The 26,191-nt window shown below is 41.2% G+C and overlaps 1 protein-coding gene across 13 annotated transcripts in view; it reads right to left on the reverse strand.

Annotated features, from left to right (window-relative positions):
- Nucleotides 1-8,890: 8,890 nt before the first annotated feature.
- The window catches only part of slc38a4 (solute carrier family 38 member 4), a 162,663-nt gene continuing 145,362 nt past the window's right edge, over nucleotides 8,891-26,191 (reverse strand). For 9 of the 13 annotated variants that reach the window (XM_073058708.1, XM_073058712.1, XM_073058706.1 and 6 more), the window contains 4 exons: nucleotides 19,858-20,002; nucleotides 19,666-19,763; nucleotides 11,766-11,856; nucleotides 8,891-10,922 (listed from right to left, as the gene is read on the reverse strand). In XM_073058708.1, coding sequence (XP_072914809.1) covers nucleotides 10,852-10,922; nucleotides 11,766-11,856; nucleotides 19,666-19,763; nucleotides 19,858-20,002 — 405 coding nt within the window. In that variant the 3' untranslated portion in view covers nucleotides 8,891-10,851. Of the gene's footprint in view, nucleotides 11,857-19,665; nucleotides 19,764-19,857; nucleotides 20,003-26,191 lie in introns of all 13 variants that reach the window. The other 4 variants (XR_012100560.1, XM_073058715.1, XM_073058716.1 and 1 more) reach the window with 4 other exon arrangements.

A 26,191-nucleotide genomic window follows, 5' to 3' on the forward strand; every position in this document is an offset into this window, starting at 1 on the left:
GACATATTCGGCACAGCTTTGTGGGCTGAAGGGCCTGTATTGAGCTGTAGGTTTTCTATGTTTCTGTGTGTGTGTGTGTGTGTGTGTGTGTGTGTGTGTGTGTGTGTGTGTGTGTGTGTGTGTGTGTGTGTGTGTGTGTGTTTATTCATGTGTACAATCCAAGGTTTTGGATGTGTGTGTGTGTGTGTGTGTGTGTGTGTGTGTGTGTGTGTGTGTGTGTGTGTGTGTGTGTGTGTGTGTGTGTGTGTGTGTGTGTGTGTGTATGAACCTCAGGATTTCAGTACTTCAATAATTTTGACATGGCAACTGCAGACGTAGGCAGCTTCCTCAAAACGACCTGCTCCTTCATCTATCTTTTTATTGTCTGCAAACTTCGGAACAAAGCCATCAATTCCATCATCCAACACAAGGAAATCTGCAGATGCTGGAAATTCAAACAACACACACAAAATGCTGGTGGAACACAGCAGGCCAGGCAGCATCTATAAGGAGAAGCACTGTCGACGTTTCAGGCCGAGACCCTTCGTCAGGACTAACTGAAAGGAAAGATAGTAAGAGATTTGAAAGTAGTGGGGGGGGGGGAGGGGGGAATATGAAATGATAGGAGAAGACCGGAGGGGGTGGGATGAAGCTAAGAGCTGGAAAGGTGATTGGCGAAAGTGATACCAAGCTGGAAATCCATCACCCAAATCATTGACATATAATGTAAAAAGAATTGTTTCCAACACAGACACCTGCGGAACATCACTAGTCACTGGCAGCCAGTCAGAAAAGGATTCCTTTATTCCCTCTCTTTGTCTCATACCAATCTTCCATTAATTTATCCATGCTAGTCTTTCCTGTAATACCATGGGCTTATAGCAGCCTTGCTGTGGCACCGTTTTGAAGGCCTTCGGAAAATACAAGTACACAACATCAACAGATTCTCCTTTGTCTATCCTGCTTGTTACTGCTTCAAAGAATTCCAACAAATTTGTCAGGCAAGATTTTCCATTGAGGAAACCATGCTGACTGCAGCCTATTTTATCATGAGCTTCCAAGCACCCTGAGACCTCATCCTTAATAATTGACCCCAACCATCCTCCCAATCACTGAGGTCAGACTAAATGGTCTACAATTTCCTTTCTTCTGCTTCTCTCTCTTCTTGCAAAGTGGAGTGACATTTGCAATTTTCCAGTCCTCTGGAACCATTCCAGATCTAGTGATTCTTGAAAGATTATTACTTATGCAACTATGATCTCTTCACCACCTCTTCTGAACTCTGAGGTGTATACCATTTGATCCAGGTGACTTATCTACCTTCAGACCTTCCCAAGAACCTTCTCTCTAATTATGGTAATTTCACGCACTTCATGCCCCCTGACACCTGGAACTTCCATCATACTGCTTGTGTCTTCCACAGTGGAGACTAATGCAAAATATTTATTCAATTTGTCCGCTATTTCATTGTCTCCCTGTACTACCTCTCCAGCACCGTTTTCCAGTGGTCCGATATCCACTCCCACCTCTCTTTTACACTTCACATATCTGAAGAAACTTTTGGTATCCTCTTTAATTCTGTTGGCTAGCTTACTTTCGTATTTCATTTTTACCCTCTTAATGACTTTTTTATTTGCCTCCTATTGGTTTTTAAAAGCTTCCCAGTCCTCTAACTTCCCATTTATTTTTGTTCCATTGCATGCCCTCTCTTTGGCTTTAGTGTTGACTTTAACTACTCTTGTTAGCCAAGGCTGTGTCATCTTTCCATTAGAATACTTTCTCCTCTTTGGGATGTATGTATCCTGCACCTTCTGAATTGCTGCTCTGCCATCATCCCTTCCAGTGTTCTTTTCCAATCAATGATGGCCAACTTCTCTCTCGTGTCTCTGTAATTCCCTTTACTCTACTGTAATACTGAAACATCTGACTTTAGCTTATCCTTCCCAAATTTCAGGGTGAATTTTATCATATTGTGATCACTTACCCCTAAGAGTTCTTTTTACCTTAAGCTCTCTAATCAATTCTAGTTCATTGCACAACATCCAATCTAGAATAACTGATACTCTCATGGGCTCAACCACGAGCTGCTCTAAAAAGCCATCTCAGAAGCACTCTAGAAATTCCCACTCCAGTAATTGAGCACCAAGCTGATTTTCCCAGTCTACTTGCATGTTGAAGTGCATGCCTATTGTAACATTCTCCTTTTCGCATTTACTTTCTATCTCCCCTTGTAATTTGTAGAACTTAGATCATTAAGGTTCTTTCCATTAAGCTCTCCACATAGAGGTGAAAGACAGATCCCATTAAATGCTATTGGATATTGAATGCTCTGGATAGAGTGGATGTGGAAAGGATGTTTCCAATAGTGGGAGTGTAGAAGAATGGGGGGGGAGCCTCTAAAACATATCAGATATTGAAAGGTATTAATGGAGAGAATGTTTCCTGTAGTGGGGGAGTCTAAGACCAGAATTCACAGTTTAGAAGGATGAAAGGGGATTCATTGAACTCTATTGAATATTGAAAGGCCTAGAAAGACTGGATGTTGAGAAGATGTTACCTATAGTGGGAAGTCTAGGACCAGAGGGCATAGACTCAGAATATAGGGACATCCATTTAGAATAGAGATGAAGAGGAATAGAGATGAATAGAGATGTCAGAGGTGGTAAATCTGTCGAATTTGTTACCACATACACCTGCTGAGGTCAAATTATTATGTATATTTAAAGTGGAGGTTAATACATTCTTGATTACTAAGAGTGTCAAAGGTTACAGAGAGAATGGAGGAGAATGGTTTGAGAGAGATAATGAAACAGCCATGATGGAAAGGCAGAGCAGACTCGATGAGTTGAATGGCCCAATTCTGCTCCCAGCTTTATGAGGTGTATGAAGTCAGTACACATGGCAGCTGATTTAGTGGAGCCGTGACCCAACAGTTCCAGTAATCTGGATTTGATAATGACCTCCAAGCTTGCCTGTGTGGAGAATGCACTATGGACCAAGTGGGGTTTGTATAGATCAATACTTGAGTTACCATGGATTTGGTGAGCAGAATGGCCTCATTCTCTGCTGTATAAGTCTATGACTCTGGGTTTTCTCTCTGTGAGTGCATCATTATCCCATGGGTATTGGAATTGGTTTACTATTGTATTGTGTGCCAAGGTCTAGTGAAAAGCTTGTCTTGCATACCGTTCATACAGATCAAATAATTACAGTGAAATCAGCTAGAATAAGGTAAAACAATAATGCAGAATAAAGTGTAATGTCTTCTAAAAAGTGCACTGCTGGCAAACATTAGTGCAAGATCATGAGAGATAGCTGGCTGGTGGTGTAGTGGCATCAGCGCCAGACTTCAGAGCAAAGGCTCCGGAGTTTGAATCCAGCCCGCTCCTTTGCATGCTTTCCATCTGTGCTGGGTTGAGCGTTGAGCTAGCAACTCTGTCTCATAAAAACAAGAAAGCCGTCATGATGGCTTCCCTATGACTCCACCTGGAGTTAAGGGCTTTCTTCTTCTTCTTCTTCATAATGAGAGATAGTGAGGCCAAGAGTCCAAGTGTATAGGAGTCTACTAACAGAGGGACAGAAACTGTCCCTGAGACTGGTGGTAAGTGTATGGGGAGTACATGGGAGTGTGAAAACAGAGGGAAGGAAGCTGTCCTTGAGCCTGGTGGTGAGTGTATGGGAGTCTATAGGAGTGCAAGTGAATAGAAGCCTGAAACAGAGGGAAGGAAGTTTTCCCTGAGTCTGGTGGTACATGCTTTCAAGCTTCATGTGTCTTCTGATTCTCTTTTTTTGAATTTATTTATTTTTGCTTTTAATCTTAAGAAACTGAAGGAAAATTTTTAACAGACTCCTTACCAGGTCCCTGCTTAAGAATATCCAAAAAATATAAAGTTTTCTGTACAGTACTGACACATTTTCTATAACTTGAACAATTCAAACTTCATTCAGAATAAGACATGCCAATAGAATATGATTTTATAAATATTCTATGTGGTGTTACAATAAGTTGGAAGCTTGCATTTGCTTTTCTTGATAAAGACAAGTTTCTGGCTAACAGTGGTGGCGGAAAGTGTAATACCTGCAATACCAACAATTGTCAGTAGATGGCTGACCAACCTAATTTTTCCCAAGTGCCTTGTATATTGAAATCTTCTCATTACAATTGACATTACCATTTCCAGCTGTCTTAGCAATCTTAACCCCACATCTTGGCTACTATTTGGAGGCCAATAAATTATTTCCATAATGTCTTTTTTACCCTTGCAATTTCTTAATTTCACCCACAAAGATTCAACATTTCATGTCTATGTCACCTCTTTCTGAAGATGTAATTCCAACTCTTGCCAACAGTCACACACCTATGCCTTCGTAGATACTGCCTGGCCTGCTACGTTCCACCAACATTTTGTGTGTTCCTATGCTTCCTGCCTGTCTTTTCAATAAAAAGTATATTCTTTGATGTTATGGCCTTTTTCAGTCATACCATGGAGACATAGATGGTCTATGGCAGGTAATGTCTATGACTGAGGAGCTGGTGCAGGGGGCAGGGTTTTAGATTTTTGGATCATTGGGATCTCTTCTGGGGAAGGTGGGACTTGTACAGATTGGATGGGTTGCACCTGAACTCAAGGGGGAGCAATATCCTTGCAGGTAGGTTTGCTAGCATGGTTGGGGAGGGTTTAAACTAATTTGCAAGGGGGGATGGGACCTGGAGCGATAGAGCAGTGAAAGAAGTGCATGGAGTAAAGCCAAATCTAACATATAGAGAGGCTTTGAGGAAAGAGAAGCAGAATAAAGTGTGTAAATGTAGTAAGGAAGAAGGGCTAAAATGTGTGTACTTCAATGCAAGAAGCATCAGGAACAAAGGTGATGAACTAAGAGCTTGGATACATACATGGAATTATGATGTAGTGGCCATTACGGAGACTTGGCTGGCACTAAGGGAGGAATGGATTCTCAATATTCCTGGATTTCAGTGCTTTAAAAGGGATAGAGGGGGGGGGGGGGAAGGGGAGGAGGGGTGGCATTACTGGTCAGGGATACTATTACAACTACAGAAAGGGTGGGTAATGTAGCAGGATCCTCTTTTGAGTTAGTATGAGTGGAAGTCAGGAACAGGAAGGGAGCAGTTACTCTACTGAGGGTATTCTATACGCCCCCTGGTGGCAGCAGAGATACCGAGGAGCAGATTGGGAGGTAGATTTTGGAAAGATGCAAAAATAACAGGGTTGTTATCATGGGTGACTTCCACTTCCCTAATATTGATTGGCACTTGATTAGTTCCAAGGGTTTAGATGGGGCAGAGTTTGTTAAATGTGTCCAGGATGGATTCCTGTTACAGTATGTTGACAGGCTGACTAGGGGGAATGCCATACTAGATCTAGTATTAGGTAATGAACCGGGTCAGGTCACAGATCTGTCAGTGGGGGAGCATCTGGGGGACAGTGATTCTATCCTTTTTCATGATAATGCTGAAGGCCAGGGAGCAGGGATCAGAGAGGACAGGAAAATTTTTAATTGGGGAAGGGCAAATTATAAGGCTATAAGGCTAAAACCTGCGGGCATAAATTGGGATGATGTTTTTGCAGGGAGATGTACTATGGACATGTGGTCAATTTTTAAGGATCTCTTGCAGGATGTTAGGGATAAAATAAATTTGTCCCGATGAGGAAGATAAAGAATGGTAGGGTGAAGGAACCATGGGTGACAAGTGAGGTGGAAAATCTTGTCAGGTGGAAGAAGGCAGCATACTTGAGGTTTAGGAAGCAAGGATCAGATTGAGGAATATAGGGTAGCAAGAAAGGAGCTTAAGAAGGGGCTCAGAAGAGCAAGAAGGGGGCATGAGAAGGCCTTGGCGAGTAGGGTAAAGTAAAACCCCAAGGCATTCTTCAATTATGTGAAGAACAAAAGGATGACAGGAGAGAAGGTAGGACCGATTAGAGATAAAAGTGGGAAGATGTTCCTGGAGGCTGTGGATGTGAGCAAGGTCCTCAATGAATACTTCTCTTTGGTATTAACCAATGAGAGGGAACTTGATGATGGTGAGGACAATATGAGTGAGGTTGATGTTTTGGAGCATGTTGATATTAAGGGAGAGAAGGTGTTGGAGTTGTTAAAATACATTAGGACGGATAAGTCCCCGGGGTCTGATGGAATAGTCCCCAGGCTGCTCCATGAAGTGAGGGAAGAGATTGCTGAGCCTCTGGCTAGGATCTTTATGTCCTCGTTGTCCACGGGAATTGTACCGGAGGATTGGAGGGAGGCGAATGTTGTTCCCTTGTTCAAAAAAGGTAGTAGGGATAGTCCGGGTAATTATAGCCCAGTGAGCCTTACGTCTGTGGTGGGAAATAGAGCTTTCCTATTCTTAGTGATAGGATCTATGGGCATTTAGAGAATTATGGTCTGATCAGGGACAGTCAGCATGGTTTTGTGAAGGGCAGATTGTGTCTAACAAGCCTGATAGAGTTCTTTGAGGAGGTGACCAGGCAGATAGATGAGGGTAGTGTAGTGGATGTGATCTACATGGATTTTAGTAAGGCATTTGACAAAGTTCCACACGGTAGGCTTATTCAGAAAGTCAGAAGGCATGGGTTCCAGGGAAGTTTGGCCAGGTGGATTCAGAATTGGCTTGCCTGCAGAAGACAGAGGGTCGTGGTGGAGGGAGTACATTCAGATTGGAGGGTTGTGACTAGTGGTGTCCCACAAGGATCTGATCTGGGACCTCTACTTTTCATGATTTTTATTAACGACCTGGATGTGGGGGTAGAAGGGCGGGTTGGCAAGTTTGCAGACGACTCAAAGATAGTGTAGAGGATTGTCGAAGATTGCAGAGAGATATTGATAGGATGCAGAAGTGGGCTAGCAGTGGCAGATAGAGTTCAACCTGGAGAAGTGTGAGGTGGTACACTTTGGAAGGACAAACTCCAAGGCAGAGTACAAAGTAAATGGCAGGATACTTGGTTGTGTGGAGGAGCAGAGGGATCTGGGAGTACATGTCCACAGATCCTTGAAAGTTGCCTCACAGGTAGACAGGGTAGTTAAGAAAGCTTATGGGGTGTTAGCTTTCATAAGTCGAGGGATAGAGTTTAAGAGACACGATGTAATGATGCAGCTCTATAAAACTCTAGTTAGGCCACACTTGGAGTACTGTGTCCAGTTCTGGTCACCTCAGTATGGGAAGGACGTGGAAGCATTGGAAAGGGTACACAGAAGATTTACCCTGGTTTAGAGAGTATGGATTATGATCAGAGATTAAGGGAGCTAGCGCATTACTCTTTGGAGAGAAAGAGGATGAGAGGAGACATGATAGAGGTGTACAATATATTAAAAGGAATAGAGTTGACAGCCAGCGCCTCTTCCCCAGGGCACCACTGCTCAGTACAAAAGGACATGGCTTTAAGGTAAGGTGGGGGGGGGGGGGGGGGGGGGGGAGAGTTCAAGGGGGATATTAGAGGAAGGTTTTTCACTCAGAGAGTGGTTGGTGCATGGAATGCATTGCCTGAGTCAGTGGTGGAGGCAGATACACTAGTGAAGTTTAAGAGACTACTAGACAGGTATATGGAGGAATTTAAGGTGGGAGGATAGATGGGAGGCAGGGTTGGAGGGTCAGCACAACATTGTGGGCCAAAGGGCCTGTAATGTGCTGTACTACTATCTATATAAAGTCTCCTAGAAGCTGCACCAAGTGATAACTTACTCCAAGTGTAAATCTTGCATACTTCACAGACAAGATCAAACACCGTTGCCTGAAGTTGAATGGCTGCAACTTCATCCCATGGCACATTGCCAATCTCCTGAGCTTTCTGTAGTCCTAGCTGTTGCTTCTGGTCCACCTGTAGGTCCCACCACTTCAAAACTATGGAGTTTGGGGCTTAGTCTACACAGGTTGGCTGGAGGCTGAAGAAGCCCAGCCTGAGGTTAAAGGGCTTTGATTGTGCATGGGTAGGTGGGAAGGAAGGAATGCTGTTGTTGCTTGGTATGCTCTGTGTTGTTTTGCCAAGCATTGTGGACCACATGGGTGGCAAAACCTTTGAACTTTGTAAATGTAAAGACAGTAATGGAATCAACTGTAAAGAATTGAAAGTCTTTGAATGGTTATTGTATATAATTTTATTTTTGAATAAAGTATATTTTGTTTAATAAGAAAAGCATTGTGGACCTAATATGTTGGACCACAATGTGTGGCAACACATGGCCTGGCCTCAGCACATCTTGGGTGTGTTGTTGTTAATGCAAATAATACATTTCACTGTTTGGTTCAATGTATTTGTGGTAATAAATCTGAATCTGAAATGAATGTATGTGGATACTTCCTCCAAGCACTTATCAGGAACAGTTTCCCAGCATGTCTGAAAAGGTAATTGAGAGTCATCTGTATTTGATCAATTCTTCAGCTCCTATCCAGTGTCTTTGCGATTATTTAGGTTTCTCTAGCAAGATTGAGAAGCCAGTGTTAAAAGTGTGCCCCCCCCCCACACCCCCAGTGCTGGGAACAGCAGAGTAGCACAGCAATTAGCTTAATGCTTTTACAGTACCAGTCATTTGGGTCTATTCATACTGCTGTCTGTAAGGAGTTTCCTCAGGGTATTCCAGTTTCCTCCCACTTTCCAAAGACGTGGTGAGCCAGAATGGCCTGTTAATATGCTGATTAATAAATGAAAATAAAGCTCTTGCTAATATCTCTCTTAATATGTTGAAAAGAGCCCATTGTGCAGGTCTTCCTGATGAGCTTCTGGATAAACAAAGATAGGGGGCTGGCTCCACATGTCCCATGCGCCTGCACTTTAAGGTACCCATAACAAGTTGGGTCTATCTGCATTAGTTAACCCAATGTCTAAGCAAGTGATATTTTGGCAAATTTATTATTCTTTGCTTTTAAAGATGGCTGGCAAAAAGAGAACAAGGGTCTTCATTTTGAATTTTACAGCTTTATTTAACATTTTACATTTCCTCACAATTGTTTCTGATGAAAATGAGCCCAGTGTTCGAAAAACAGTTAAATCATACAACAGTTTACCAGGTAAACAAAATGCAATTCGAATCCTTTTCCAGCACCTTTGGCCATCCCTACATAAACACATTCACACTCTGAATAATTCATAACAGAAAACAAAACTGTTTTTAAGGTACACTGCTGAGGCTTTTGAGATCACAGACATTAAGGTACACATTCATTGAAAAGATCATGTGTTGGATTAAATAAAAACTCACAGTAGAAAATGTTACGTGTCATTCTGTAGCTAATTTATTAATACTGACCCAAAGAAATTCCTTATAAGGACTTCAGACCATCTGCTCATCAGACTTACAAAAGTGTTTATCCAAATATTTGCACGTCAATCTCTGAACATTCCTCCAATCTGGCATTTATTGTAATTATATGTTATATACATTATGGCACAGTGCCTTATGTCACTAGGGCTTAAAGGCAAACGTCAAACCTTGAGGGACAGAATGTTCATAACAGCGAGCTTTAGTCAGTATACAAATTAAAACCATGACCACAGAGGTATTTCCCTCAGCTGTCCAGCATTTCACAGAGAAGGTTAAGGAATCAAAGCTTACACATGCTTATCAAGAAAAGCTGTTTGCCTGTGCGAATAGACAAATACATACATATCCAAGCATTATAGACCTCTTTGTCAATAGAGACTCTCTTTGCCTTAATAGAGATTTGTCTTTTCCCCTTTCCAATCCTACTTTCCTCCTTGGTTTCAATCAAGGACACATGGTAATTGTCCAAAACCAAGCCACTAAAGGTTTGTGAAATAGAAAAGTTACATAACATAGCTGTTAAAAGTAGAGTTTCACCAGTCAAAAGCTTATACAAACTCAGTGGACATCCCTATTGACAATAAATAAAAACTCAGTTCCAATCACCACTTTGGTACTCAAAGCACGTACACCTAGACCAGCAGAGATATTTACTTATCACAACATATCTATAAATAAAAAACATTTTGACTAGTTAGATAAAATGAAGTCCACTGACATTTCTCCTCTTCTCTAACACCACAGCTCCTGGCATCATGATACATATATTTGTGAAGTAATGCAGAAACATGACATTTGAAAACTGAGGAGAAAATTATAGTACATTGAAGCTCTGTGTTTCAAAGGCATAAAGATCTGTTTGGTATCATTTCAGATTATTATCTGCAAATTAGGGAAATCTGAGTTTATTTTACATTAATTTAAACAAGATCAATAAGGACAGAAACCAGAGTTGCTTCTGAGCACCGTATGTAATTTGTACATTTAACCAATGACTTGCATTGACATTTTAGATATAGTTAAACTGGGCTGTAACTCAACAAGTAAAACAACTACATTAAACTAGCTTTTGCAGAGTTTTCTAAAAATAAATTTGAATTATTTATCTCACTAGAATATTTTTTTAAAAATAACTAAACAAAAAGTCTTATACATTTTAATTTCAAATATTATCAACACATTAAAATGTAATTTATGTACTTTGATGAAAATATAATTGACTATTGCAGAACAGCCTTAACCACTAGTGGCAGCTCAACTAAATGTAGTTCATTATTAGAACATTTTGCTCTTACTTTTGTTTGAAAGGCAATATGTTTAATAAACACACACTTGTTCCTTGACATTTAATTAAATACTTGCAAAGCTCCATTTAGAAGAGAAATTCCATTTAGTAATAAAAAGATAAATATATACAAATGCACTATTGCACAGAGGAGGGCCGAAGCTAAGTGGCTTGTGTGAAATGGATAAAAAGTTTCAAGCTGAGCTCTGAATTTACTCAATAAAGTACCAAATAATGTTGTCATGATACTAAAGTTCTGGTTTCATTAAGGATACAATAGCGACCAGTTTTTGTAAATCTCAGTAGGTTAAAGTTCAGAATGAAGCCAGGTTACTTTCCAAACTCAGTAATTTGAGTTGTATAGTTGTATCCACAGCTGATGAGTCTGACTGGAACCAAGGGTATAGAATTAGGGAGGGAGGGAGTGCAAGTCCAGTTAACAGTGATGTACTATAGGATCTGGACCATGATTAGCAACACAAAATACATTTCTGGTAATATGTTATTTCCAGATGTAATCTTTTAACTGAAAAGCTGAATGACTTAGTGGAATTCATAGAGGTGAGTGAGTGTGGCATTCTTTTCATTGGCTCAGTAGATTACACAAGTTAACTACACTTTCTGTACTTAATAAGGGAGAAGCAGTCAACTCCCTTGACTTGTAAATTTAAAAATGCACACCTGTTTAACTATTTAAAAACTATGTACACACTATCATAACCTCAGAGACAACAGGTTTTCTGTATTATAGTAGCAAACACGCATTACCATGTTAAAAACAAAAAGCAATTTAATATACATTATTCTTGTGGTGTTGCTCTGTATATATTCACAGCCAGTGTTACCCATCCCTCTCTGTCTCTACCCCACCCCACAACCTCTCCGCAACCTAAAATTAATTTAAGCAGAATGAACAGAATCCCTTGTAAGGAAAATTCTCCTTTTCCTCCAGTCTTCTAACCTTCCCCCACCCCTCTGCAATCTAAAATTAATTTAAGCAAAGTTTACAAAATTCCCTTGTAAGGGCAATCCTCCTTTTATTAAATTAATTTAAAATTAATTTAAGCAGAGCTTTTTATCTCCAGCTGGCATATAGCCTTCACGTTGAGGGTACACTCAAGTCTCTGGAATTTTGCTGTCTGAAGTAAAAGAATGGCATTCACTTGCACTGTCTCTATATCCAGGCTTATACTGAGGATGCAACACCAATTTGCAAATTAATGGCCACCTGATCCTGGGGGATTGTGAATCCAATCGATGACAATAAGGGTCAAACTTCCAATCATAAAAATAATGCCAATTACGAGAAAAATAGTAGCCTAGAAAACAAGACCAAAAGATAAACATTCATAATTCCACTTCAAAAACAATTCTTACATAAAATCAGAAGTAGCACATTTTAATAATTAAAAAACACTATTAGACAGACAAGTATTCAAACTATTGGTCCAAGTCATGAAGCTACTGCAAGGGTGGGAACCAGAGTGAAAGAGCAGTTAGTGGGGAGATTAGGAGTCCTTGTTCATCAAGTCACTGAAGGTGAATGAGCAAGTGCAGCAGGCAGTGAAGAAGGCTAATGGAATGTTGGCCTTTATTACAAAGGGAATTGAGTACAAGAGCAAGGAAATCCTTTTGCATTTGTACAGGGCCCTGGTGAGACCACACCTGGAGTATTGTGTACAGTTTTGGTCTCCAGGGTTAAGGAAGGACATCCTGGCTGTAGAGGAAGTGCAGCGTAGATTCACAAGGTTAATTCCTGGGATGTCCGAACTGTCTTACACAGAGAGGTTAGAGAGACTGGGCTTGTACACGCTGGAATTAAAGAGATTGAGAGGGGATCTGATTGCAACATATAAGATTATTAGGGGATTGGGCAGGAAATATGTTCCAGATGCTGGGAGAGTCCAGTACCAGAGGGCATGGTTTGAGAATAAGGGGTAGGTCACTTAGGACAGAGTTAAGGAAAAACTTCTTCTCCCAGAGAGTTGTGGGGGTCTGGAATGCACTACCTCAGAAGGCAGTGGAGGCCAATTCTCTGGATGCTTTCAAGGAGGAGCTAGATAGGTGTCTTATGGATAGGGGAATCAAGGGATATGGGGACAAGGCAGGAACTGGGTATTGATAGTAGATGATCAGTCATGATCTCAGAATGGTGGTGCAGGCTCAAAGGGCCGAATGGTCTACTTCTGCACCTATTGTCTATTATGGAAGCTGATGTTGGCAAGACATTAGACCAAGTCAAGAACTGAAAGGTTGTGTATGGTGCAGCTAGTGTCCTGAGCTGCACATATTTCAATGCAAGAAGTATTATAGGAAAGGTAGAGAAGTGGGCCGAGAAGTGGTAGATGGAGTTCAACCCGGAGAAGTGTGAGGTGGTACACTTTGGAAGGACAAACTCTAAGGCAGAGTACAAAGTAAATGGCAGGATACTTGGTAGTGTAGAGGAGCAGAGGGATCTGGGGGTATATGTCCACAGATCCCTGAAAGTCATCCCAGAGGTAGATAGGGTAGTTAAGAATGCTTATGGGGTGTTAGCTTTCATAAGTCGAGGGATAGAGTTTAAAAGACGCGAGGTAATGATGCAGCTCTATAAAACTCTGGTTAGGCCACACTTGGAGTACTGCATCCAGTTCTGGTCGCCTCATTATAGGAAGGATGTGGAAGCATTGGAAAGGGTACAGAGATTTACCAGGATGCTGCCTGGTTTAGAGAGTATGCTTTATGATCAAAGGTTGTGAGCTAGGGCTTCATCCTTTGGAGAGGAGGAAGATGAGAAGAGACATGATAGAGGTATACAAGATATTAAGAGGAATGGATACAGTGGACAGCCAGAGCCTCTTCCCCAGGGCACCACTGCTCAATACAAGAGGACATGGCTTTAAGGTAAGGGATAGAAAGTTCAAGGGGGGCTGGTGCATGGAATGCACTGCCTGATTCAGTGGTGGAGGTAGATACACTAGTGAAGTTTAAGAGACTACTAGACAAGTATATGGAGGAATTTAAAGTGGGGGGTTATATGGGAGGCAGGGTTTAAGGGTCAGCACAACATTGTGGGCTGAAGGGCCTGTACTGAGCTGTACTATTCTACCTTCTATGATAGGTGAGCTCAGGGCAGGGATCAACATCTGGCATTATGACATCGTAGCCATTAGTGAGACCTAGTAGCAGGAAGGGCAGGACTGGCAGCTCAATTTTTAGGGCTCCGTTGTTTTAGATGTGACAGAGTGGGAGGGATTAAAAGAGTGGTGGCATGAATAGATATTATGGCAGTGCTCCCATAGGACAGACTGGAGAACTCAACTAATGAAGTGTTATGAGTGGAACAGAGAAATAAGAAAGGTATGACTAAGTTAATGGGGCTATATTACAAATCATCCAATAGCCCTGGGAATTCAGAGGAACAAATCTGCAGATCGATTGTGGACTGTTGCAAGATGCAAGGTTGTTATAGTAGGTGATTTTATCTTTCCTCATATTGTCTGGGACTCCTATAGTGGAAAAGGACTAGATGGGACAGAGTTTGTCAAATGTGTTCGGGAAAATTTCCTTCATTAGTACATAAAAGTCCCAACGAGATACTGCATCTGTTATTTGGGAATGAGACAGGGCAGGTAACTGTAGTTTGTGTAGGAGAACACTTTGAACCTAATGGCATTATGGTCACTGGATGCAATGTAAATATGCAAAATGACAGGTCTGGTCTGTGGGTTGAGATTCTAAATTGAAGGCAGGCTACTTTTGAAATGATCTGGCAAGTGTGGAATGGGACAGGCTGTTTTCTGGCAAAGGTGTACTTGGTAAAAGGGAAGCCTTCAAAAGTGAGATTTTGAGAGTGAAAAGCTTGTATGTGCCTGTCAGAATAAAAGATAAAAGACAACAAGTCTAAAGAACTTTGCTTTTCATGAGATATTGGCCCTGATTAAAAGAAAAGTAGCAGCTATAGGCAGATAGGAAAAAATGAGGTGTGTATCCAATACAAGAAATGCAAGAGAACATTAAGAAATCAGGAAGGCCAAAAGAATGCATGAGGTTGCTCTAGCAGAAAGGTGAAGAAGAATCCCAAGGGATTCTACAGATATGTTAAGAGCAAAAGGATTGCAAGGGACAAAATAGGTCCTCTGGAAGATCAGAACAATAATCCATGTGTGGAGGCAAAAGAGATGGGGAGATCTTAAATGATTATTTTGCATCTGTATTGATGCAGGAGATAGACACAGAGTCTATAGAAGTGAGGCAAAGTGACATCAATTTCATGGACCCTATACAGATTAGGGGAGGAGGTGTTTGCTATCCTGAGACAAATCAGGGTGGATAAATCCCCAGGGCCTGACAAAGTGTTCCCTCAGACCCTGTGGGAGGCAAGTGTAAAAATTGCCAGGGCATAGCAGAGATATTTAAATCATCGTTAATGACAGGAGATTGGAGGATAGCCAATGTTGATCTGCCATTTAATAAAAGGCTGCAAACATAAACCAGGATATTATAGGCCTATGAGTCTGACATCAGTTGCTGTAAAGTTTTTGGCAGGTAGTCCAAGAGACTGGATATACAAGCGTTTAAGGACTGGTTAAGGATACTCAGCACAGCCTCATGCATGGTAGGTCATGCCTAACCATCTTGTAGGGTTTTTGTTTGAGGAAGTTACCAGGAAAGTCAATAAAAGCAAGGCAGTGGATGCTATCTACATGGACTTTCACAAGGCAGTTTACAAGGTACTGCATGGCAGGCTGGTCAAAAAGGTTTCATTGCTCAGCATTCAAGATGTGATAGTAAACTGGACAATACATTGGCTTTGAGGCAGAAGCCAGAGAGTGGTAGTAGATGGTTGCCTCTCTGACTGGATCAGAGCTGGGTCCATTGCTGTTTGTCATCTACATCAATGATCTGGATGATAATGTAACTAACTGAAGCAGCAAATTTGTGGATGACACCAGGATTGTGGTGCAGGAGACAGTGAGAAAGGCTATCATGGCTTGCGGAAGGATCTGGGTCAGCAGGAAAAAAGGGCTTAAAAAAAAAAGGCAGATGGAATTTAAAGCATAGTGTGCAAGTTGTTGCATTTTTGTAGGACCAACCAGGGTAGGTCTTACACAAGTGAATGACTGTGGTAGAACAAAGGGATCTGGGAAGACAGATTGATAGCAGCATCACAGGTAGATGGGGTTGTAAAGAGAGGTTTTGTCATATTGCCCTTCATAAATCAGATGTATTGAGTACAAGACATGGGATGTTATGTTGAAGTTGTATCAGATGTTGGTGGGGCCTAATTTGGAGTATTGTGTGAAATTTTGGTCTCCTACCTGCACGAGTAAATAAGATTGAAAGAGTACAGAAAAAACTTACAAGGGTCCAGAGAACCTGGGTTATAAGATTGAATAGATTAGGATTGTATTTTATAGAACATCGAAAATTGAGATGAAATTTTATAGAGGTATACAAAATTATGAGGGGTATAGATAGGGTAAATACAAAGAGGCTTTTTCCAATGAGGCTGATAAAGACTATGGTCCCGGTGCTGGTTGATGGGAGTAAGCAGTTTAAGTGGTTTTGGCATGGTCTAGATGGGCCAAAGGGCCTGTTTCCGTGTTGTACTTCACTATGACCAAGGGATAGTGTGGTGGAAATAGTAATATGTAGGATTATTGCCTGTGTCAGCATTAGTTAATTTGGCTATTTGATTACTAATTTAATTGGTATTACATGATATTGTGGGCCAAAGGGGTTGTTCCTATGCTGTACTGTTCTATGTCTTGTGCATCAAAGAATAGTGTTGATTTATGATCATGCTTGACTCAGCGAACTAGTTGGAATTTGAAGCAACATCCAGTTACCCAGGGACTCAGCTCTTTTTTAACCTCTAACTTCTGATGCAGGCATATCAAGAAGCACAGGAGCTGTATCATTTGGGTTAGTCAGAGAAATCAGTGGTAGCAAAACATTGCATTGACTTCGATAGCACCAAACTACTGTGTCACGCCAATGGCTTTTGATACCATGTGGTAAAGGAAGCCATTGAAATAAAAGTAGAGAAAATGTATTTTAACAAAGATGAAGGTCTCACTCTAATGTGACAACTGAAACTTGATTATAAATAATGTGGTAGAATGGAAATCCCATTGGATGAAGACAAACCAATCAGGAGGGACAGACGATGGGGGTATAAATACCACCAGACTAGACAGGCCCAGGCATCATCCCTGATGAAGGTGGCAGAGTTTGTCATCAAAATGATTAAAATCAATACCTGTACCCGGCTGGAAGACAGAAGAGCTTATTCATCATATACAGCAGGAAAGTACTGGATCCTTTTTTTACTTAATGAAAATAACTCTGTGGTCCTGCATTGAAATGGAACTCAATAGATATTGCCAACAGACATGATAAGTACTACTTGATTGCCAGTAAGAGCATTGGGAACCTTAAAGAATCATTGCCCTGGCTACTGCAATGTGGTCAGAAGGTTGCCATGGAGAGAAGGGAAAAATGGAGGGTTTGATGTGTCTACACTACGTCAAACATAATCAAGTCTTCTTCTCCATCCTCCTTGGTTTTGCCAGCGCAGCCATTCCCATTGGCAGCTCAAGCCATTGAGAGGCAAGATCAGGCAGAGATTATTCAGAAAGTCAGAAGGCATGGCATCCAGGGAAGTTTGGCCAGGTGGATTCAGAGTTCGCTTGCGTGCAGAAAGCAGGTGGTCATGGTGGAGGGAGTACATTGAGATTGGAGGGTGGTGTCTCACAAGGATCAGTTCTGGGACCTCTACTTCTTGTGATTTTTACTAACGACTTGAATGTAGGAGTAGAAGGGTGGGTTGGCAAGTTTGTAGACGACACAAAGGTTGGTGGTGTTGAAGAGGATTGTCAAAGATTGCAGAGAGACATTGATAGGATGAAGGAGTGGGCTGAGAAGTGGCAGATGGAGTTCAACCCAGAGAAGTGTGAAGTGGTACACTTTGGAAGGACAAACTCCAAGGCAGAGTACAAAGTAAATGGCAGGATACTTGGTAGTGTAGAGGAGCAGAGGGATCTGGGGGTACATGTCCACAGATCCCTGAAAGTTGCCTCACAGGTAGATAGGGTAATTAAGAAAGCTTATGAGGTGTTAGCGTTCATAAGTCAAGGGATAGGGTTTAAGAGTTGCGAGGTAATGATGTAGCTCTATAAAACTCTAGTTAGGCCATACTTGGAGTACTGTGTCCAGTTCTGGTCGAAAGGGTACAGAGGAGATTTACCAGGATGCTGCCTGGTTTAGAGAGTATGGATTTTGATCAGAGATTAAGGGAGTTAGGGCTTCACTCTTTGGAGAGAAGGATGAGAGGAGACATGATAGAGGTATACAAGATATTAAAGAGGAATAGATAAAGTGAACAGCCAGTGCCTCTTCCCTTGGGCACTACTGCTAAATACAAGAGGATATGGCTTTAAGGTAAGGGGTGAGAAGTTCAAGGGGGATATTAGAGGAAGGTTTTTTACTCAGAGTGGTTGGTGCGTGGAATGCACTGCCTGAGTCAGTGGTGGAGGCAGATACACTAGTGAAATTTAAGAGACTACTAGACAGGTATATGGAGGAATTTAAGGTGGGGGGGGGGGTTATATGGGAGGCAGGGTTTAAGGGTTTGCACAACATTGTGGGCCAAAGGGCATGGACTGTGCTGTACTAATCTATGTTCTATATGTCTATTACAGCAGAGGTCTTTACAACGGGAATAAAAGGATCCTTTTCTGGTTGGCTGCCAGTGACTTATGGTGTTCTGCAGGAGTCAGTTTTGGGATCACTTATTTTTATGCTGTATATAAATGATTTAGTTGATGGAATAGATGGCTTTGTTGCCAAGTTTGCAGAAGATATGAAGATTGGTAGAGGGGCAGGTAGTGTCATGGAAACAGGTAGGATGCAGAAGGACTTAGATTAGGAGAATGGGCAAGAAAGTGACAAATGAAATACAATGTTAGAAAATACATGGTCATGCAATTTGGTAGTAGAAATAAATGTGCAGACTATTTTCAAAACGGGGAGAAAATTCAAAGATCTGTGATGAAAAGGGACTTGGGAGTCCTTGTGCAGAACTCCCTAAAGGTTAACTTGCAGGTTGAGTCAGTGGTGAGGGAGGCAAATACCATGTTAGCATTCATTTCTAGTGTTCTAGAATACAAGAGCAAGGATGTGATCTGGAGGCTTTATAAGGCATTGGTGAAGCCTCACCTTGAGTATTGTGAACTGCTTTGGGTCCCTTATCTTAGTATAGATGTGTTGACACTGGAGAGGGTCCAGAAGAGGTTCACAAGGATGATTCCAGGAATGAAAGGGTTATCATACAAGGACTGTTTGATGGCTCTGGGTCTCTATTCGTTAGAATTCAGAAGGATGAGGGGGATCAAACTGAAACCTTTCGAATGTTGAAAGGCCTAGACAGAGTAGATGTGAAAAGTTGTTTCCCCATGGTGGGGGTGGGGGGGGTCTAGGACAAGAGGGCACAGCCTCAGGATAGAGGGACGCCCTTTCAAAACAGAGATGCAGAGAAATTTCTTTAGCCAAATGGTGGTGAACTTGTGGAATTTGTTGCCAAATGCAGCTGCGGAGGCCAAGTCGTTGGGCGTATTTAAGGCAGAGATTGATAGGTTCTTGATTGAACACTGCATCAAAGGTTACAGGGGGAAGGTCGGGAACTGGGGTTGAGGAGGAGAAAAGAAAAGGATCAGCTATAATTTAAAGACAGAGTAGTCTCGATGGGCCAGATGGCTTATTTCTGCTCCTGTGTCTTATGGTCTTGAGGTTAGGCAAACTGGTCTATAATTAGGAAATTATAATTGTGCTGCCTTCCTCCTTTCTTAAAGAGTGGAGTCAAGCAGATTGATAGGGAACCAGATAGATTGCCAGTATGTTTCAGAGAGCTGGGTAATCCTATGGCATGCAATCCACAACCCTAGTGTTGTCCCCACACACACGGATCAGCCATCACTGAATGGCAGAGCAGACTTGATGGGCCAGATGGACTAATTTTCCTCCTATAGCTTATGTACTCGGGCTGCAGGCTGATTGACAGAGAAATTATCTCCAGCACTATACGGGGAACATCAGTCAGCAAAGTGAATGTCCAATAAAGGTCGCTATACTTTACATTTACTTACCCCTATCTTTTGCACAGATCTCATTGACTCTTTCTTTACCAGTCTGATATAAAATGCTGAGGGGAGAATGAAAATGAGCATTGTAGCTGCAGATGATCCTGCAATACAAGCAAAAACCATAAATATTCATGATGTGTGTGATTCTCTGTCTAGTCTAACTATAAATAACCCCAGTTGTACCCATGAGCTTACCGATGAAGCCAAAAATATCTCTAATGTTTGGAACGAATATCACTAAAAGGTTGTTTAAAACCAAAAGGATTGCTGCAATTCCAATATGTCGTATCCAGTTGAAAGACCTCCTTGGAAATAATAGTTCCTGGATTGATGCTCGGATCTACAGAGATGAAATAGATTACAAAATGCCTCTAAAATTTTGCAACTAATTTTGTAGTATCAACAATAAACAAACATAAAATTGAAAGAAATGCTTTCCAATTGGCATGTCAGCTATATCATACACAATTTTGTTATCTTAATTCTCAACATTGTTTAAAAAAAAGGCTTTGCTGAAATAGAGGCAAGTCAACACAGGAGTTTCCATCTGTCAGCCATTAGAATTTAATAATGAAAGAATCAGGTTTATTATCTCTTACTTATATCTCAGGAAATTTGATGTTTTGTAGCAGTGGGATAGTCACAAAGATACAAAATTACTATGAAGTAAAAAAATAAATAATGCAAAAATTGAATAATTAAGTACTGTTTATGAACTGCTCAGAAATCTGATAGCAGAGGGGAAAATGCTGTTCCTAAATCATTGTGTGGGTCTCCAGTCATCTAAGTGGTAGCAAGCAGAAGAGGGGATGTCCTGGAAGGTGAGGGCTCTGAGTAATGGAAGCCACTTTCTTGAGGCACCTCTTTTTGAAGATGGACTTGGCGGGGGAGGGCTGTTCCCTTGGTGGAGCTGACTGAGTTTACAATCCTCTGCACTCTCTTATGATCCTGTATTACGTGAGTTTTCATACCAGGCTGGAATGAATCTGGCCAGAATGTTCTTCACCTTACATCTGGTGTTAGTACACCAAATCTCCTCAAACTCCAAATGAATTAGAGCCATCGGTGTGCCTTCTTCATGATAGCATCAATGTGTTTGGCCCTAGGTAGATCCTCTGAGAAGCTGGCACTCAGGGACTTGAAGCCACTGACTTGTTGATGTTTCCTCCTGACTTCCCATTCCTGAAAGCTTACAATCAATTCCTTGGACTTGTTGACATTGAATGCAAGATTGTTGTTGCAACACAACTCAATTCGTCAAACTACCTCCCTCCACTATGGCTCCTGGTCCCATTTGGTGTCATCTATAAATTCACAGATGGTGTCTGAGCTGTGTTTAGCCATGCAGTCATGATTGTAGAACAGTGGGCTAAGTATGCTTCCTTGAGGTGTACTTGTGTTCATTGCCAACAAGATGTCACCACTGATCCATACTGACATTAAGATCTCTTTTAAACAGTGTTTCCTTGCATTAAAAAAAGTATCACATCAGTGAAAAAGCAATGTTAATACTTGAGATGCATTAGGCTTTCTCTAAATTAAATATACACACAAAAAATAATTTATTCAGTAACTATTAAAAACTGACACTGGGGACAGACTTTTCAATCCTTGATTACTTAGGACATTGTTATTATCTGTAAATCATGAACAAATGTCAGAACTGGAGTACAATGCACAACCTCTTCCAGGGTTGGTCAGAACCCTGTAGTGTTGAGCCTCCATTTGTAATAAACCACTATTACTTCAGTCAATAATTCATTGATTATGGTAAAATGCTATGTTCATTGGTTTTAATGAATACTGGGAGATTTAACAAAGTGCACAACAGTAACTTTATAAAACTGGTCTTAAGCTTGTATGTGATGTATTTTTTTTATTTATGCAGAGAAGATTTTCTAAATTTGCTTACTGGATGTAGTGCACAAATTACACAGGAGTGTTTTCATACCACGGACTAGGAGAACCAAGACGGAATCTTGAAACGTGGATCAGTTTAATGAATACACAGGAATGCAATGTGCAAAGGCCTCAGCACAACAAATGAGGCACATAAGAAAATATTTCAGAGGAGATTGATGAAACAAATTTTGTCTGGTAAACATGCTATTGATTAATGAAAACTTTTTCTATTTGGCAGTAAAGGTTCAACTGCTGAATAGCTTTCTATGTAAACTTGCCATCTTAGAAAAATGCTTCTAAGATCTGTATCATACAAAATGGGCATTTTGTTTTAAAAATGCTTCATCCAAACTATGAATGCAAGGAGTGGAAGGTAAAAACATGAATCATTTGTTTCTCTTCCCACAGATGCTGCCCGAACTTTACAGAAGTTTGTGATTTTATTTTGTATTTCCAGAATCTGCAAATTTTGCTTTTGTCAAGATATTGAGGCAATGACTTATTTGATCATCCTCTCTGCAATTATAATGTAATCATAATCACTGAATATCGTACATTAAAGCTCAATGAGGCAGTCCACTTCCATTACTTTGGATGGAGTTCCAAAGCAAATGGAATTTCATCTACACTACAGGAGGTATCTAATTAAGTGGCTACTAAATGCATGTTCATGATCTTCTACTGCTGTAGTCCATCCACTTCAAGGTACAACGTGTTCTGCATTCAGAGATGCTCACCCACACAACACTATTGTAATGTGTGGTTATTTAGGTTACTATCACCTTCCTGTCAGCTTGTACCAGTCTGGCCTATCTACTCTGACCTCTCTCATTAACAAGGCATTTTTGCCCGCGCTCACTGGATGCCGTTTGCGGTTTTTTTTTTGCACCGTTCTCTGTAAACTCTAGAGATTCTTGTGTCCCAGGAGATCAGCATTTTCTGAGATGCACACACACCCTATCTGACACCAGCAATCATTCCATGGTCAAAGTCACTTAGATCACATTTCTTCCCCATTCTGGTTTAGTCTGAACAACTGAACCACTTGACCTTGTCAGTATGCTTTTATGCACTGAGTTGCTGCCATATGATTCAAAAAGATTCAAGATTCAAAAACTTTATTGTCATTCTAACCGTACATCAACTCTGCAGGACAGAATGAGACAGCATTTCCCAGGAGCAGTGGAATCATAACATAACAAATGCAAGACTAAATAATAAACATAACAATAAATAGTAAAACACAACAGCCACATGTCAGTTAAAATCAAGTTATAAGCGTCTAGTGCAAGTTAAAAGTGTCCAAAGCAGAGTCAGGTAGAGCAGCTATTTAAGCAGTCTGACTGCCTGTGGGAGGAAGCTGTTTAGTAGCCTTGTGGTTTTAGTTTTGATGCTCCTGTAACATTTACCTGATGGCAGAAGACCAAACAGTTCATGGAGAGGGTGTGAGGAGTCTTTAATGATGTACCGTATCTTCTGGAGGCATCGACTCTGAAAGAGGTCTTGGACAGAAGGTAGGGAGACCCCAATAACCTTCTCTGCTCCCCTAACCACCCTCTGCAAGGCTTTTTTGTCGGCAGCACTGCAGCTGGAGTACCAGGTTGTGATGCAAAAGGTCAGCACACTCTCAACCACGCCTCTGTAGAATGTAGTTAAGATGTTAGCGGGGAGTGATGCTTGTTTAAGCTTCCTCAAAAAGTGCAATCTCTGCTGGGCTTGTTTCACAATCCCAGTGGTGTTCCTGGACCAGGTGAGATTGTCCAAGATCTGCACCCCAAGGAACTTGATGTTTTCCACTCTTTCCACTGTGGAGCCGCTGATGCTGAGGGGTGTGTGCTCAGGCTGAGACCATCTGAAATCAATGATCATCTCCTTGGTTTTGGTGACATTAAGCATCAAGTTGTTGTCTCTGCACCACCTCTCTAGGTGTTTAACCTCCTCCCTGTACATTGCTTCATCACTTTTGCTGATGAACCCCACCACTGTGGTATCATCAGCAAATTTAATGATCAGGTTCTCCTTGAATCTGGCTGCACAGTCATGTGTTAGCAATGTAAACAGCAGTGGGCTAAGCACACAGCCTTGTGGGGATCCAGTGTTCAGTGTGATGGAGTCAGACATGTTCCTGCCAACACAGACTGACTGTGGTGTGTGTATATATATGACTGGCTAATTAGATATTGTATTAACAAGGTGTACCTAATGAAGTGGCAACTGTGTGGATATGCTTTAAATAGTTACAAGCTAATAACATGTTACTATAACTTCAAAATTGCATACATTTACAAATCAAAAAAGTTTGTCATATTTAAATATAACCGAGTTAGAAATATGGCATATATTTTAAAATGAGCAACCTTCCGAACAGGCTCTCCAGCAACACTCCAAGGCCTCTCCAGCCTTGCATACACTAATTGTGTATTCAAAATGTTATACATTTAATAACTGTATATTCCAGAGGATGCTGTCCAATTTGCATGCCATCTTGGACAATGTCTCCTATCCACTCCATAGTGTACTGGTTAGGCACAGGAGTACATTCAGCCAGAGACTCATTCCACCGAGATGCAACACTGAGCGTCATAGGAAGTCATTCCTGCCTGTGGCCATCAAACTTTACAACTCCTCCCTCGGAGCGTCAGACACCCTGAGCCAATAGGCTGGTCCTGGACTTATTTCCACTTGGCATAATTTACTTATTATTATTTAATTATTCATGGTTTTATATTGCTATATTTTTACACTATTCTTGGTTGGTGCGACTGTAACGAAACCTGATTTCCCTCGGGATCAAGTATGTCTGTCTGTCTGTCCCTGTAACTCAGAGCACAGAACTCTACAGCACAGTACACAATGTGGTGCTGACCTTATAACCTGCTCCAAGATCAATCTAACTCTTCCTTCCTACATTGAACTCTAGATGATAGAAGAATGGAGGGCAAAGTACAAAGTGCGTATACCATATACAACCTTGAGATTCATCATCTTACAGGCAGCCACAAAACAAAGAAACACAACAGAGCCCACAAAAGAAAACAAATTACTAACAAACATCCAATGTGTGAAAAAAGAACAAAACAAGTAAACAATACACAAAATATGAACTGAAGAGTTTCCCAAAAATTGGCTCACAGTCATGGAGCCAGTTCAGCATTTAGGCAAGTGATGCCTGTCGAGGAGCCACTGCTGTGGAGTCCACATGCTTATCAAAAGTTTCTTAAGTGTCCCAAATGTATCTACCTCTACAAAGAATTCTGGCAGGGTGTTCACACACTCTGCACAAAAAAAACCTCACTTTCCTCCAATCACCTTAAAATTATGCCCCATTATTTCCCCATTTTTGCATTGGGGAAAAAGTCTCCAGCTATCCACTCAATCTATGCCTTTTATCTTCTACACTCAGTTCATTTTCTCCAACTCCACAAACACGAGCAATAATCTGCATCTAAATGGGATATTTAATAGATTAGTCTGCTTCACAGATTTAATACTGGATTGCAGATGATTTTAGAAAAAAAAGGCTTAAACATACATCTTAACGAGGTAAGTGAAGAAGAGCTACCAAGGTTTGTGCTCTGACAACTGAACATTTGTCTATCAGTATATTAATTTCATTTTTCATTTAGAGATACAGTGCAGAACAGGCCCTTCCAGCCCAACAAGCCACACCATACAAAAACCTCCTAGCCTAGTCACAGGACAAGTTATAAGGACAAATTAATGTACTAACTGGACTGAGGAAGGAAATCGGAGCACCTGGAGGAAACCCACACAGTCACGGGGAGAGCAAACAACCTCCTTACAGATGATACTGAAATTAAACTCCGAACTCCAACACCCCAAGCTTTAATAGCTTCACACTAACTGCTATACTACACGGTGGTGGTAATATTACAAGGTATTCTGAACTGCAGGAATATAGACACTTCCAAGAGCTGGAGATGATGAGAGGTAAAACCAAGAGGGATTGGAAAATAAAGATGGAAGTTTTAAATTGACCTTTTACTCAACTATGAACCAGTGTAGGCCAGCAAACACAGGGTTGAAAGACACTGCTAATTAGGACATGGGGTTTCTGAGATTAATAAGACTTCAGGTTTATGTGGAAGAGAAATAAAGCAGTTGGCCACAGAACATTCACATGCAAATCCCCATTAGAGCATCCTTAAATGATAATGCATTCACTAATTTCTCATGACTCACTTATGTTTGTTCATTTTTGTTTAAACAATTGCTCGTCTCTCAGTATGAGTAAATTAGCTGCTGAAATATTAGTGCCAGTTGAGCAATCTTTTAAGCAGCATGTTATGGAGTCATTGGTCTGATAATTCATGCCATAGCAAAATGTTTGTTCATTTACATCAGAGGACATAACCTTTAGACAGCAATGGAATACTATCCTCACCTGCTCTCACCTATCACCTGCCAGTTTATACTCCTTCCCTTCCCCCCACCTTGTTATTCTGGTGTCCTCCCCCCTTCTTTATCAGTCTTGAGGAAAAGGTCTCGTGCCCAAACAGAGACAGTTTATTTCCTCTCCATAGATGCCCCCTGACCTGCTGAGTTCCTTCAGTTTTGTGCTTGTTGCACTGTATTGCCAGCATTTGCAGAATCTCTTGTGGTTATG

The sequence above is a fragment of the Hemitrygon akajei genome, chromosome 10 (genome assembly GCF_048418815.1).
Source record: "Hemitrygon akajei chromosome 10, sHemAka1.3, whole genome shotgun sequence".
NCBI classification, from domain to species: Eukaryota; Metazoa; Chordata; class Chondrichthyes; order Myliobatiformes; family Dasyatidae; genus Hemitrygon; species Hemitrygon akajei.